This window comes from Trichomonas vaginalis, chromosome VI (assembly GCF_026262505.1).
Source record: "Trichomonas vaginalis G3 chromosome VI, whole genome shotgun sequence".
Taxonomy (NCBI): domain Eukaryota; phylum Parabasalia; order Trichomonadida; family Trichomonadidae; genus Trichomonas; species Trichomonas vaginalis.
Genome location: NC_067208.1, coordinates 1,356,749 through 1,371,697, shown reverse-complemented (window position 1 = coordinate 1,371,697; position 14,949 = coordinate 1,356,749). Strand labels below are relative to the sequence as shown.

General features: G+C 27.0%; 1 protein-coding gene across 1 annotated transcript; it reads right to left on the bottom strand.

Moving 5' to 3' along the window:
- Positions 1-1,698: 1,698 nt before the first annotated feature.
- Positions 1,699-2,142, bottom strand: TVAGG3_0784760 (protein of unknown function, DUF4108 family; the record flags this gene model as incomplete). Its single annotated transcript, XM_051246502.1, has 1 exon — positions 1,699-2,142. The coding sequence occupies one exon, from the start codon at positions 2,140-2,142 to the stop codon at positions 1,699-1,701; it is 444 nt and encodes a 147-aa protein (XP_051081977.1).
- Between the last annotated feature and the right edge of the window lie 12,807 nt (positions 2,143-14,949).

Here is a 14,949-nt window from a genome sequence, read left to right as displayed (position 1 = left end):
TAATATTTAAGAATGATTTCACCAAATGATTTAGGATAATCATCGAACGCCTGAAATGCTAACAAATCATTTACCGGAATAATCATATCAAAAGTGACATCAACTTCTTCATTTGCTTTCTTGAAAACTTCTGAAGGGTCAATATATTTACCACATACTGAGTTATCATATTTTTGAACATTATTATATAACGAATGAACAAACTTTTTAACTTTCCTTTCTGATTTTGGTTTATATGTTGCAAATGCGAAAGATTCACGGGCGCAATCCATCTGAAGATAACCAGCATCACCTCTTTCGGTTTCTACTTCTAATTGCTTAAAGCTTTGATTTGATGATTTATAACCAACGAATAAACGCATGCATTTAAAAGCGGCATCACATGTGAAAGCTTTATTTGAAACTAGAGTTGCTTTAACTTTGCGTTTAATATATGTGTCACCTAATTGGTTCACATCATGAGCCGGATTTGTAATTCTTAAATGAGTTTGTTTATCATCAAAATATGGAGCATCAGAGTCATAGCATGAACTTTCAAGTTCTCTATAATATCTTTACCTTCATTCTTTGCGAATATTTCATTTATCTTTTCGAATGAATGAAATACATTTCCATTAATCGGTTTAGTGTTTGGCACTAAATAGTTAGTCGTCATTTATTATTAAATAAAAAATCAAAATTAAAAGATGAAAATGAATTTTTAATTTTAATGAAATAATCAACTATGGCTGCAGGATTCTTTAAGAAACTGTGGGATAAAGTAAAAAGAGGAGCGCATAAAGTTTGGGAAGGGATTAAGAAAGGAGCAAATTGGATATTTAAGAATAAAGAAGCAATTAGTGACGTTGCTGAACAAATAGCACCTAATGTTCCGGTAAGGGAAGTATTAAATAAAGGAGATAAGGTTTATCGTCGACTACAACCGATACTAAGATAAAAATAATATTTATTTATTTTTCCACTATCTACCCCCTATTTTATTAAGTATTCCTTCAGCAATTCCACCAACTGCGTTACCTGCTTGTGCTCCCATCGCCGGATTACCTGCTTTAGCACCTAATACTCCTCCTATGATAGTTCCTGCCGTTTTCGCTACTGGTGCCAAAAAGTTTGCAACGGGTTTAATAATCTTTTGATGAACCCAACTTGCAGCTTTCTTAATTCCTTCCCATAATTTTTTAAAGAATCCTGCCGCCATCTCTGATTTAATATTAATTAAAAAATATATTTCATCACTTATATTCTAATTTTTATTTAATGATAAATGAAACCGATTTTAAAAATAAATGAAACAGAGGAGGAAGAAATAAATGAAAGTGAAAATGTTCAACAAAAAATAAACGTTGTTAAACCAATTACTGAAATAAAAATTTTTTCATCTGTTGATGAATTTAATGACTATTATGCTAATAATAAAAAATTATTTGAAGAATTGACAACATGTAAATTGAATAAAATGTTTAAAGTTGAGGACAGAGTCCAAGACCCGGAGGGTCATGGATTCAAAATTTCAAAAATAAAAGGTGTTGTTAGTTTAAAATCTATTCCTCAATCAAGAATCACCTCATTAATGAAAATTGATGATTTAACAAAAAGAATAGAAATTATTGAAGAGCGAATAAATCAAATTATTGATTTCATAAATCATGACTCGTTGAGCCCGGGTCCTTAAAGCTCAAGGCACAAAGTGCCCAGGACTTAAAGTCCATCACTGAGTTCAAGGTTATATTCATCAAATATTTCATTATTAAATGCAACTTCTGCTAGTTTATTTATTTTTTCAATACGATCATTTGAAAGTCTATCGTTTAATTTTTTCTGAAGTTTTTCATTTTCTAGTTCTGAAACTTTATTTGGATGATATTTAAACCCGTTAAATTCTTTTTCCTCAGTTTTGATCATTAATTTACAAAGAACTTTTGTGGTTGGAATTCGTTTAAACCATTTATCATTAATATTTGTTATAAATTCAATATCTGGAATTAATTCCCAAATTTTTGCATTTTCAATTAATTTATTATCAAATGCAAAAGCAATAGGTTTAATATTAAACTTACCTTTATAATATATACTTTCTACATAATCATCGAAATAAACATCTACTTGTTTAACATTTTCAAGAATTGGTGAAAGAACATCCATTAATTGATTGACGGTTACGAATCTTGATCCACTCATTTTCATACGAATTAAAAAAATAAATTATTCAAAAAATGTAAGACATGAATTTTTAAAGTTATATTTTTTATTTATTTTTTTTATTTCATTATGTATGGGTTTAGTGAAAATTTCTTACGATTCTGAAAATTTTTAAATCTTGATTTATTCAAAAACGTAAGAATAAAAACCGTAAAAATCATACATTTTTTACTTCATATGTAAAAAAAAATGATACAAAATCGCTCAAAAATGTATGAATTCTTACGTTTACAAAAAAAGTCACAAAACCCTTCAACATATACTACTTATTAATGATTTGAAGGCAAAAGCCAAAAACTTAATAGATAAAACGCTCTTTCTATATAGATCAACTTCTATTATTAAATTTATAAAATGGAGAAGATTGTGCAAATTATTTTCTAATATATTATATTTATAATAATTTTATTTATCCCATTAATAATTGTGAACCCAGAACATCTTCCCTTCAAAGTGCCAAGCATCAACACACATTCTCACTCACAAATTTTTAAAACTCATTGCCAAAAATCTAAAAAACTCACAATTTTTTTAAATTGATAACCCTCAAACCGTTTCCAATCAATAATTTGAGAGTCTATATGATAATGTAAAAGTTAAAACATTCAGTATTTAAGTATTTCTTTAAAATATTAAGTTTTTTATTTTTCCAATAAAATTCTAATATCAATATTTTTATTTAACGATTAATTTTATTTATATTTTATAGTTTTTTTTAAGAAAAAATATTGTTAGGGTTTTATGGATTTTCAATTAATATACAAGATAATTCATGAATGTATATATTTCCAAGTTTTTAAGGATGCAACACTTTACATTTGTAAACTGTCAAAAATGAAGTCACGCTATTTTTCATGCATTACAAGCTTTGAAAAATAATATTTGTCAAATAAAATAAACCGTGACGATATCTCATTTTTAATAATAATTTCAACATTTTTATTTCAAAATCTTGTACATTGAAAAATTGAGATAGATTTCAATTTTTATTTATTCAAAAAAAAAACTCTAAGAGATTGAATTCTTGTGTGGGAAGTTATTTTATTAATGTAGTCTCGATGGAGAAATCCAAACACTTAAGATTGCTTCTTGCTTCAATAAATATATCAAATCAAAAAATATATTGAAAATCAATAAATATATTGAAAATCATTAATACAAAGCTGTTAAATAACTTGCAAGTAGAAATCATATTTTCGTAAACAACATGAAATTATTGAAATCAAAATTTCATACAAAAAAAAATAAAGTTGGAGGCCAATATTGCTTCATTTTAATCATACAAAAATACTCTTGTCTAATTAACAATTAAAACTAGGAATGTTCAACATATAAAATTATTTAAAAAAAAATGAACACCGTTATCTCCCATTGGTCACTATACCATACGAAAATAAGAGATAACAATTGACTCTTCAAAAACAATTTTTAATCAAAATATTTAAAAAAAAAATAATCTCTGGGAATTCAAGTGGGAAAATATGCCCTAATTAGAATTTGATATTTTGAACGATATTATTTTCAATTATTTAAAAAAAAACGATTCCAACTTTTTTGAGAAAAAAAAAACAATATTCCTACAAATATACGAATGAACCAATTATTTTGGGTTTAAATTGAATGATATTTAACAATTTTTTAAGGATTTTTTTGAACTATGTAAATTCAATAAATTAAATTTGTTATAATGATTATTTCATATGCCGTAAGTATATCTGCCAGATTAAATTTAAATGAAGTTTTAATTTAAAATAAAAAATTTTGATCATTGATAATTTATTTAAAAGCATATCATTTCATATCTATTTGAATAAAGCTTATTTGTTATCAATTTTTTGTCACTATCACAAAAATTTGAGAAAATAATTTTTAATTGAGCTGTCAAAATAAAAATTGAAATGCTTAGTAAACAACAATTACTTGTTATTGTTGTCAGAACAAGTGATTGTTGCATAAAAGGCAATCATTCTATGATAATGACTGTCTTTTATGCAACTTTGTTTGAAATCTTATTTGATTCTAAAAAAAGTTGCTTAGTAAACAACAATTACTTGTTATTGTTGTCAGAACAAGTGATTGTTGCATAAAAGGCAATCATTCTATGATAATGACTGTCTTTTATGCAACTTTGTTTGAAATCTTATTTGATTCTAAAAAAAGTTGCTTAGTAAACAACAATTACTTGTTATTGTTGTCAGAACAAGTGATTGTTGCATAAAAGGCAATCATTCTATGATAATGACTGTCTTTTATGCAACTTTGTTTGAAATCTTATTTGATTCTAAAAAAAGTTGCTTAGTAAACAACAATTACTTGTTATTGTTGTCAGAACAAGTGATTGTTGCATAAAAGGCAATCATTCTATGATAATGACTGTCTTTTATGCAACTTTGTTTGAAATCTTATTTGATTCTAAAAAAAGTTGCTTAGTAAACAACAATTACTTGTTATTGTTGTCAGAACAAGTGATTGTTGCATAAAAGGCAATCATTCTATGATAATGACTGTCTTTTATGCAACTTTGTTTGAAATCTTATTTGATTCTAAAAAAAGTTGCTTAGTAAAACAACAATTACTTGTTATTGTTGTCAGAACAAGTGATTGTTGCATAAAAGGCAATCATTCTATGATAATGACTGTCTTTTATGCAACTTTGTTTGAAATCTTATTTGATTCTAAAAAAAAGTTGCTTAGTAAACAACAATTACTTGTTATTGTTGTCAGAACAAGTGATTGTTGCATAAAAGGCAATCATTCTATGATAATGACTGTCTTTTATGCAACTTTGTTTGAAATCTTATTTTGATTCTAAAAAAAAGTTGCTTAGTAAACAACAATTACTTGTTATTGTTGTCAGAACAAAGTGATTGTTGCATAAAAGGCAATCATTCTATGATAATGACTGTCTTTTATGCAACTTTGTTTGAAATCTTATTTGATTCTAAAAAAAGTTGCTTAGTAAACAACAATTACTTGTTATTGTTGTCAGAACAAGTGATTGTTGCATAAAAGGCAATCATTCTATGATAATGACTGTCTTTTATGCAACTTTGTTTGAAATCTTATTTGATTCTAAAAAAAGTTGCTTAGTAAACAACAATTACTTGTTATTGTTGTCAGAACAAGTGATTGTTGCATAAAAGGCAATCATTTCTATGATAATGACTGTCTTTTATGCAACTTTGTTTGAAATCTTATTTGATTCTAAAAAAAGTTGCTTAGTAAACAACAATTACTTGTTATTGTTTGTCAGAACAAGTGATTGTTGCATAAAAGGCAATCATTTCTATGATAATGACTGTCTTTATGCAACTTTGTTTTGAAATCTTATTTGATTCTAAAAAAAGTTGCTTAGTAAACAACAATTACTTGTTATTGTTGTCAGAACAAGTGATTGTTGCATAAAAGGCAATCATTCTATATGATAATGACTGTCTTTTATGCAACTTTGTTTGAAATCTTATTTGATTCTAAAAAAAGTTGCTTAGTAAACAACAATTACTTGTTATTTGTTGTCAGAACAAGTGATTGTTGGCATAAAAGGCAATCATTCTATGATAATGACTGTCTTTTATGGCAACTTTGTTTGAAATCTTATTTGATTCTAAAAAAAAGTTGCTTAGTAAACAACAATTACTTGTTATTGTTGTCAGAACAAGTGATTGTTGCATAAAAAGGCAAATCATTCTATGATAATGACTGTCTTTTATGCAACTTTGTTTGAAATCTTATTTGATTCTAAAAAAAAGTTGCTTAGTAAACAACAATTACTTGTTATTGTTGTCAGAACAAGTGATTGTTGCATAAAAGGCAATCATTCTATGATAATGACTGTCTTTTATGCAACTTTGTTTGAAATCTTATTTGATTTCTAAAAAAAGTTGCTTAGTAACAACAATTACTTGTTATTGTTGTCAGAACAAGTGATTGTTGCATAAAAAGGCAATCATTCTATGATAATGACTGTCTTTTATGCAACTTTGTTTGAAATCTTATTTGATTCTAAAAAAAGTTGCTTAGTAAACAACAATTACTTGTTATTGTTGTCAGAAACAAGTGATTGTTGCATAAAAGGCAATCATTCTATGATAATGACTGTCTTTTATGCAACTTTGTTTGAAATCTTATTTGATTCTAAAAAAAGTTGCTTAGTAAACAACAATTACTTGTTATTGTTGTCAGAAACAAGTGATTGTTGAATAAAAGGCAATCATTCTATGATAATGACTGTCTTTTATGCAACTTTGTTTGAAATCTTATTTGATTCTAAAAAAAGTTGCTTAGTAAACAACAATTACTGTTATTGTTGTCAGAACAAGTGATTGTTGCATAAAGGCATCATTCATTCTATGATAATGACTGTCTTTTATGCAACTTTGTTTGAAATCTTATTTGATTCTAAAAAAAGTTGCTTAGTAAACAACAATTACTTGTTATTGTTGTCAGAACAAGTGATTGTTGCATAAAAGGCAATCATTCTATGATAATGACTGTCTTTTATGCAACTTTGTTTGAAATCTTATTTGATTCTAAAAAAAAGTTGCTTAGTAAACAACAATTACTTGTTATTGTTGTCAGAACAAGTGATTGTTGCATAAAAGGCAATCATTCTATGATAATGACTGTCTTTTAATGCAACTTTGTTTGAAATCTTATTTGATTCTAAAAAAGTTGCTTAGTAAACAACAATTACTTGTTATTGTTGTCAGAACAAGTGATTGTTGCATAAAAGGCAATCATTCTATGATAATGACTGTCTTTTATGCAACTTTGTTTGAAATCTTATTTGATTCTTAAAAAAAGTTGCTTAGTAAACAACAATTACTTGTTATTGTTGTCAGAACAAGTGATTGTTGCATAAAAAGGCAATCATTCTATGATAATGACTGTCTTTTATGCAACTTTGTTTGAAATCTTATTTGATTCTAAAAAAAGTTGCTTAGTAAACAAACAATTACTTGTTATTGTTGTCAGAACAAGTGATTGTTTGCATAAAAGGCAATCATTCTATGATAATGACTGTCTTTTATGCAACTTTGTTTGAAATCTTATTTGATTATAAAAAAGTTGCTTAGTAAACAACAATTACTTGTTATTGTTGTCAGAACAAGTGATTGTTGCATAAAAAGGCAATCATTCTATGATAATGACTGTCTTTTATGCAACTTTGTTTGAAATCTTATTTGATTCTAAAAAAAGTTGCTTAGTAAACAACAATTACTTGTTATTGTTGTCAGAACAAGTGATTGTTGCATAAAAGGCAATCATTCTATGATAATGACTGTCTTTTATGCAACTTTGTTTGAAATCTTATTTGATTCTAAAAAAAGTTGCTTAGTAAACAACAATTACTTGTTATTGTTGTCAGAACAAGTGATTGTTGCATAAAAGGCAATCATTCTATGATAATGACTGTCTTTTATGCAACTTTGTTTGAAATCTTATTTTGATTCTAAAAAAAGTTGCTTAGTAAACAACAATTACTTGTTATTGTTGTCAGAACAAGTGATTGTTGCATAAAAGGCAATCTTCTATGATAATGACTGTCTTTTATGCAACTTTGTTTGAAATCTTATTTGATTCTAAAAAAAGTTGCTTAGTAAACAACAATTACTTGTTATTGTTGTCAGAACAAGTGATTGTTGCATAAAAGGCAATCATTCTATGATAAATGACTGTCTTTTATGCAACTTTGTTTGAAATCTTATTTGATTCTAAAAAAAGTTGCTTAGTAAACAACAATTACTTGTTATTGTTGTCAGAACAAGTGATTGTTGCATAAAAGGCAATCCATTCTATGATAATGACTGTCTTTTATGCAACTTTGTTTGAAATCTTATTTGATTCTAAAAAAAGTTGCTTAGTAAACAACAATTACTTGTTATTGTTGTCAGAACAAGTGATTGTTGCATAAAAGGCAATCATTCTATGATAATGACTGTCTTTTATGCAACTTTGTTTGAAATCTTATTTGATTCTAAAAAAAAGTTGCTTAGTAAACAACAATTACTTGTTATTGTTGTCAGAACAAGTGATTGTTGCATAAAAGGCAATCATTCTATTGATAATGACTGTCTTTTATGCAACTTTGTTTGAAATCTAATTTGATTCTAAAAAAAGTTGCTTAGTAAACAACAATTACTTGTTATTGTTGTCAGAACAAGTGATTGTTTGCATAAAAGGCAATCATTCTATGATAATGACTGTCTTTTATGCAACTTTGTTTGAAATCTTATTTGATCTAAAAAAAGTTGCTTAGTAAACAACAATTACTTGTTATTGTTTGTCAGAACAAGTGATTGTTGCATAAAAGGCAATCATTCTATTGATAATGACTGTCTTTTATGCAACTTTGTTTGAAATCTTATTTGATTCTAAAAAAAGTTGCTTAGTAAACAACAATTACTTGTTATTGTTGTCAGAACAAGTGATTGTTGCATAAAAGGCAATCATTCTATGATAATGACTGTCTTTATGCAACTTTGTTTGAAATCTTATTTGATTCTAAAAAAAGTTGCTTAGTAAACAACAATTACTTGTTATTGTTGTCAGAACAAGTGATTGTTGCATAAAGGCAATCATTCTATGATAATGACTGTCTTTTATGCAACTTTGTTTGAAATCTTATTTGATTCTAAAAAAAAGTTGCTTAGTAAACAACAATTACTTGTTATTGTTGTCAGAACAAGTGATTGTTGCATAAAAGGCAATCATTCTATGATAAGACTGTCTTTTATGCAACTTTGTTTGAAATCTTATTTGATTCTAAAAAAAAGTTGCTTAGTAAACAACAATTACTTGTTATTGTTGTCAGAACAAGTGATTGTTGCATAAAAGGCAATCATTCTATGATAATGACTGTCTTTTATGCAACTTTGTTTGAAATCTTATTTGATTCTAAAAAAAAGTTGCTTAGTAAACAACAAATTACTTGTTATTGTTGTCAGAACAAGTGATTGTTGCATAAAAGGCAATAATTCTATGATAATGACTGTCTTTTATGCAACTTTGTTTGAAATCTTATTTGATCTAAAAAAAGTTGCTTAGTAAACAACAATTACTTGTTATTGTTGTCAGAACAAGTGATTGTTGCATAAAAGGCAATCATTCTATGATAATGACTGTCTTTTAATGCAACTTTGTTTGAAATCTTATTTGATTCTAAAAAAAGTTGCTTAGTAAACAACAATTACTTGTTATTGTTGTCAGAACACAGTGATTGTTGCCATAAAGGCATCATTTCTATGATAATGACTGTCTTTTATGCAACTTTGTTTGAAATCTTATTTGATTCTATAAAAAAAGTTGCTTAGTAAACAACAATTACTTGTTATTGTTGTCAGAACAAGTGGATTGTTGCATAAAAGGCAATCATTCTATGATAATGACTGTCTTTTATGCAACTTGTTTTGAAATCTTATTTGATTCTAAAAAAAGTTGCTTAGTAAACAACAATTACTTGTATTGTTGTCAGAACAAGTGATTGTTGCATAAAAGGCAATCATTCTATGATAATGACTGTCTTTTATGCAAACTTTGTTTGAAATTTTTTTGATTCTAAAAAAAGTTGCTTAGTAAACAACAATTACTTGTTATTGTTGTCAGAACAAGTGATTGTTGCATAAAAGGCAATCATTCTATGATAATGACTGTCTTTTATGCAACTTTGTTTGAAATCTTATTTGATTCTAAAAAAAGTTGCTTAGTAAACAACAATTACTTGTTATTGTTGTCAGAACAAGTGATTGTTGCATAAAAGGCACAATCATTCTATGATAATGACTGTCTTTTATGCAACTTTGTTTGAAATCTTATTTTGATTCTAAAAAAAGTTGCTTAGTAAACAACAATTACTTGTTATTGTTGTCAGAACAAGTGATTGTTGCATAAAAGGCAATCATTCTATGATAATGACTGTCTTTTATGCAACTTTGTTTGAAATCTTATTTGATTCTAAAAAAAGTTGCTTAGTAAACAACAATTACTTGTTATTGTTGTCAGAACAAGTGATTGTTGCATAAAAGGCAACATTCTATGATAATGACTGTCTTTTATGCAACTTTGTTGAAATCTTATTTGATTCTAAAAAAAGTTGCTTAGTAAACACAATTACTTGTTATTGTTGTCAGAACAAGTGATTGTTGCATAAAAGGCAATCATTCTATGATAATGACTGTCTTTTATGCAACTTTGTTTGAAATCTTATTTGATTCTAAAAAAAGTTGCTTAGTAAACAACAATTACTTGTTATTGTTTGTCAGAACAAGTGATTGTTGCATAAAAGGCAATCATTCTATGATAATGACTGTTTTTATGCAACTTTGTTTGAAATCTTATTGATTCTAAAAAAAGTTGCTTAGTAAACAACAATTACTTGTTATTGTTGTCAGAACAAGTGATTGTTGCATAAAAGGCATCATTCTATGATAATGACTGTCTTTTATGCAACTTTGTTTGAAATCTTATTTGATTCTAAAAAAAGTTGCTTAGTAAACAACAATTACTTGTTATTGTTGTCAGAACAAGTGATTGTTGCATAAAAGGCAATCATTCTATGATAATGACTGTCTTTTATGCAACTTTGTTTGAAATCTTATTTGATTCTAAAAAAAGTTGCTTAGTAAACAACAATTACTTGTTATTGTTGTCAGAACAAGTGATTGTTGCATAAAAGGCAATCATTCTATGATAATGCTGTCTTTTATGCAACTTTGTTTGAAATCTTATTTGATTCTAAAAAAAGTTGCTTAGTAAACAACAATTACTTGTTATTGTGTCAGAACAAGTGATTGTTGCATAAAAGGCAATCATTCTATGATAATGACTGTCTTTTATGCAACTTTGTTTGAAATCTTATTTGATTCTAAAAAAGTTGCTTAGTAAACAACAATTACTTGTTATTGTTGTCAGAACAAGTGATTGTTGCATAAAAGGCAATCATTCTATGATAATGACTGTCTTTTATGCAACTTTGTTTGAAATCTTATTTGATTCTAAAAAAAGTTGCTTAGTAAACAACAATTACTTGTTATTGTTGTCAGAACAAGTGATTGTTGCATAAAAGGCAATCATTCTATGATAATGACTGTCTTTTATGCAACTTTGTTTGAAATCTTATTTGATTCTAAAAAAAGTTGCTTAGTAAACAACAATTACTTGTTATTGTTGTCAGAACAAGTGATTGTTGCATAAAAGGCAATCATTCTATGATAATGACTGTCTTTTATGCAACTTTGTTTGAAATCTTATTTGATTCTAAAAAAAGTTGCTTAGTAAACAACAATTACTTGTTATTGTTGTCAGAACAAGTGATTGTTGCATAAAAGGCAACATTCTATGATAATGACTGTCTTTTATGCAACTTTGTTTGAAATCTTATTTGATTCTAAAAAAAGTTGCTTAGTAAACAACAATTACTTGTTATTGTTGTCAGAACAAGTGATTGTTGCATAAAAGGCAATCATTCTATGATAATGACTGTCTTTTATGCAACTTTGTTTGAAATCTTATTTGATTCTAAAAAAAGTTGCTTAGTAAACAACAATTACTTGTTATTGTTGTCAGAACAAGTGATTGTTGCATAAAAGGCAATCATTCTATGATAATGACTGTCTTTTATGCAACTTTGTTTGAAATCTTATTTGATTCAAAAAAGTTGCTTAGTAAACAACAATTACTTGTTTTTGTTGTCAGAACAAGTGATGTTGCATAAAAGGCAATCATTCTATGATAATGACTGTCTTTTATGCAACTTTGTTTGAAATCTTATTTGATTCTAAAAAAAGTTGCTTAGTAAACAACAATTACTTGTTATTGTTGTCAGAACAAGTGATTGTTGCATAAAAGGCAATCATTCTATGATAATGACTGTCTTTTATGCAACTTTGTTTGAAATCTTATTTGATTCTAAAAAAAGTTGCTTAGTAAACAACAATTACTTGTTATTGTTGTCAGAAACAAGTGATTGTTGCATAAAAGGCAATCATTCTATGATAATGACTGTCTTTTATGCAACTTTGTTTGAAATCTTATTTGATTCTAAAAAAAGTTGCTTAGTAAACAACAATTACTTGTTATTGTTGTCAGAACAAGTGATTGTTGCATAAAAGGCAATCATTCTATGATAATGACTGTCTTTTATGCAACTTTGTTTGAAAATCTTATTTGATTCTAAAAAAAGTTGCTTAGTAAAAACACATTACTTGTTATTGTTGTCAGAACAAGTGATTGTTGCATAAAAGGCAATCATTCTATGATAATGACTGTCTTTTATGCAACTTTGTTTGAAATCTTATTTGATTCTAAAAAAAGTTGCTTAGTAAACAACAATTACTTGTTATTGTTGTCAGAACAAGTGATTGTTGCATAAAAGGCAATCATTCTATGATAATGACTGTCTTTTATGCAACTTTTGTTGAAATCTTATTTGATTCTAAAAAAAGTTGCTTAGTAAACAACAATTACTTGTTATTGTTGTCAGAACAAGTGATTGTTGCATAAAAGGCAATCATTATATGATAATGACTGTCTTTTATGCAACTTTGTTGAAATCTTATTTGATTCTAAAAAAAGTTGCTTAGTAAACAACAATTACTTGTTATTGTTGTCAGAACAAGTGATTGTTGCATAAAAGGCAATCATTCTATGATAATGACTGTCTTTTATGCAACTTTGTTTGAAATCTTATTTGATTCTAAAAAAAGTTGCTTAGTAAACAACAATTACTTGTATTGTTGTCAGAACAAGTGATTGTTGCATAAAAGGCAATCATTCTATGATAATGACTGTCTTTTATGCAACTTTGTTTGAAATCTTATTTGATTCTAAAAAAAAGTTGCTTAGTAAACAAACAATTACTTGTTATTGTTGTCAGAACAAGTGATTGTTGCATAAAAGGCAATCATTCTATGATAATGACTGTCTTTTATGCAACTTTGTTTGAAATCTTATTTGATTCTAAAAAAAGTTGCTTAGTAAACAACATTACTTGTTATTGTTGTCAGAACAAGTGATTGTTGCATAAAAGGCAATCATTCTATGATAATGACTGTCTTTTATGCAACTTTGTTTGAAATCTTATTTGATTCTAAAAAAAGTTGCTTAGTAAACAACAATTACTTGTTATTGTTGTCAGAACAAGTGATTGTTGCATAAAAGGCAATCATTCTATGATAATGACTGTCTTTTATGCAACTTTGTTTGAAATCTTATTTGATTCTAAAAAAAGTTGCTTAGTAAACAACAATTACTTGTTATTGTTGTCAGAACAAGTGATTGTTGCATAAAAGGCAATCATTCTATGATAATGACTGTCTTTTATGCAACTTTGTTTGAAATCTTATTTGATTCTAAAAAAAGTTGCTTAGTAAACAACAATTACTTGTTATTGTTGTCAGAACAAGTGATTGTTGCATAAAAGGCAATCATTCTATGATAATGACTGTCTTTTATGCAACTTTGTTTGAAATCTTATTTGATTCTAAAAAAGGTTGCTTAGTAAACAACAATTACTTGTTATTGTTGTCAGAACAAGTGATTGTTGCATAAAAGGCAATCATTCTATGATAATGACTGTCTTTTATGCAACTTTGTTTGAAATCTTATTTGATTTCTAAAAAAAGTTGCTTAGTAAACAACAATTACTTGTTATTGTTGTCAGAACAAGTGATTGTTGCATAAAAGGCAATCATTCTATGATAATGACTGTCTTTTATGCAACTTTGTTTGAAATCTTATTTGATTCTAAAAAAAGTTGCTTAGTAAACAACAATTACTTGTTATTGTTGTCAGACAAGTGATTGTTGCATAAAAGGCAATCATTCTATGATAATGACTGTCTTTTATGCAACTTTGTTTGAAATCTTATTTGATTCTAAAAAAAAGTTGCTTAGTAAACAACAATTACTTGTTATTGTTGTCAGAACAAGTGATTGTTGCATAAAAGGCAATCATTCTTATGATAATGACTGTCTTTTATGCAACTTTGTTTGAAATCTTATTTGATTCTAAAAAAAGTTGCTTAGTAAACAACAATTACTTGTTATTGTTGTCAGAACAAGTGATTGTTGCATAAAAGGCAATCATTCTATGATAATGACTGTCTTTTATGCAACTTTGTTTGAAATCTTATTTGATTCTAAAAAAAGTTGCTTAGTAAACAACAATTACTTGTTATTGTTGTCAGAACAAGTGATTGTTGCATAAAAGGCAATCATTCTATGATAATGACTGTCTTTTATGCAACTTTGTTTGAAATCTTATTTGATTCTAAAAAAAGTTGCTTAGTAAACAACAATTACTTGTTATTGTTGTCAGAACAAGTGATTGTTGCATAAAAGGCAATCATTCTATGATAATGACTGTCTTTTATGCAACTTTGTTTGAAATCTTATTTGATTCTAAAAAAAGTTGCTTAGTAAACAACAATTACTTGTTATTGTTGTCAGAACAAGTGATTGTTGCATAAAAGGCAATCATTCTATGATAATGACTGTCTTTTATGCAACTTTGTTTGAAATCTTATTTGATTCTAAAAAAAGTTGCTTAGTAAACAACAATTACTTGTTATTGTTGTCAGAACAAGTGATTGTTGCATAAAAGGCAATCATTCTATGATAATGACTGTCTTTTATGCAACTTTGTTTTGAAATCTTATTTGATTCTAAAAAAGTTGCTTAGTAAACAACAATTACTTGTTATTGTTGTCAGAAAAAGTGATTGTTGCATAAAAGGCAAGCGCCCGATGGTCGT